The following is a 1,685-nucleotide window of genomic DNA, read 5'->3' on the forward strand; positions in this document are numbered from 1 at the left end:
ACTTATAGCAAAACAACGACCTTAACAACTTATAGCAAAAATACCTGACAACAGAGCTCAAAGTGTGGGATCATTTGAAGAAAATGAAAGAGAAACCTGTGTAATATCTGCAGAGCAGAACTTACCTTCCACAGCTATTATTTTTAGTTAGCATATAGCTAAAATCTAACCATGGTTATATAATAGCAGCTGCATTCTGACGTGATAAGCTCTATGTTTTATATTCAATTAATGTTTGATCAGATTAGTCGACTAATCGAAAAAATAATCTGTGATCAATCGATTATAAAAATAATAGTTTGTGGCAGCCCTAATGCCCTAACTGAAAAATAAATTCTCACAATAAATATTCTCTTATAATATTCACTGTTTTTGTTTGAAATAGTTTTTAAAACTGTTGTTGAGTTTTGTGGTTGTTTTTGTTGTTGCATTGTCTTTAGTGATGGGCTGAGCATGAGCACTTAACGAAACTGATAAGTTTAAAAAAAAAGTCATATAGTTTGAGTTAAATCTAGTAGAGGATGGTGTGAATATTTGTTCAAGCTTATGAAAATTGTTCAGTTCTTTGTTAAATTCACAAACTTTATTGTTTCTCACCTTTCGCCAGGACCGTTCAGCTGCAGTGGAGTCCCAACGTCTCCGAGTCGTTGAAGAGCGGAAACAAGTTTCAGTGTTCGGACTTCATCCTCGCTGTGGGACACAACGCTGCTGGTGAATAACGTCCACTTCTCACGCAGTCGACCATCAAACTGCACAGCTGATGTCATTACAGATCAAATGAATGGTTGATGTCTGCAAATGTCTATCTTGGCTCAAAAAACTGTTTTTTGACTTCAGCTGTGCTGCAAACTTTTAGCATAATTATGGAACATGACCATTATATCACATTGTGACTAATCCAATTGTATTATGACTAATCACAATAATAATGTGYCATTTTGGTGACTGGATCACAAGACCTGTTATTATGGTGAGTGTTCTTGGTAATGGATCAAACTTGCGTCATGAACCCCACATTGGTGTTATGGCTCTGGGGTTTGTGTGCACTCTGAACATGAGCGCTTCCTGGAAGCTGATTGGCTTGTGGGTCTGAATCTGCAGGAATCACGAGCCTCAAGGTTGTTTAGTCTGTGCCACACTTGTTTACTTCTGAACTCATGACCTGTTTTGGGCATTTGTTTCATTTATTTTTTTAAAAAATTGCCACAAAACACTGTTGACTCGTTAACTCTTGAGTTCACCCGTATTAAGATAATTTTGTTTCTGCAGGATGACAACTAACGATTGTTTTATTATCAGATAATCTAATTATTGCTTTTCAGTTAGCTGAGGGGTTTTTAATTGTATGCAAGTTAGAAAAATATATGAAACTTCTTCCTGAAGCACATATTTAAAATGATGTTCCAATTTTTGTCTAATTTAAGAAATTTTTGCTTTTAGCAGTTTGACCAGGGCTATTCAATTAAATTGCTCCGGGGGCCACAGTTAATGCAGAACAACGGCACAGGGGCCGAACATCCAGAAATTAAAATCATTTTGTAAATAAACCGAGTATTACAAAGATCTGTTACCTTTGAAATAGTTTATTTTGCTGCATTTAATCATGAATACAACATACAGAACCCTGGGTAATAAATGTAGTGATAGTAAAACAATATCAAAAACAAAAATAGCATATTCTACCG

The 1,685-nt window shown here is 35.5% G+C and overlaps 1 protein-coding gene across 1 annotated transcript in view; it reads left to right on the forward strand.

Moving 5' to 3' along the window:
* The window catches only part of psmg1 (proteasome (prosome, macropain) assembly chaperone 1), a 16,172-nt gene that overhangs the window by 2,489 nt on the left and 11,998 nt on the right, over window positions 1–1,685 (forward strand). The window contains exon 2 of the mRNA XM_014026264.1: window positions 608–711. Within this exon, the coding sequence (XP_013881718.1) occupies window positions 608–711 (104 nt within the window). The remainder of the gene's footprint in view (window positions 1–607; window positions 712–1,685) is intronic.

This window comes from Austrofundulus limnaeus, unplaced genomic scaffold (assembly GCF_001266775.1).
Source record: "Austrofundulus limnaeus strain Quisiro unplaced genomic scaffold, Austrofundulus_limnaeus-1.0 Scaffold538, whole genome shotgun sequence".
In the NCBI taxonomy this organism is placed as follows: Eukaryota; Metazoa; Chordata; class Actinopteri; order Cyprinodontiformes; family Rivulidae; genus Austrofundulus; species Austrofundulus limnaeus.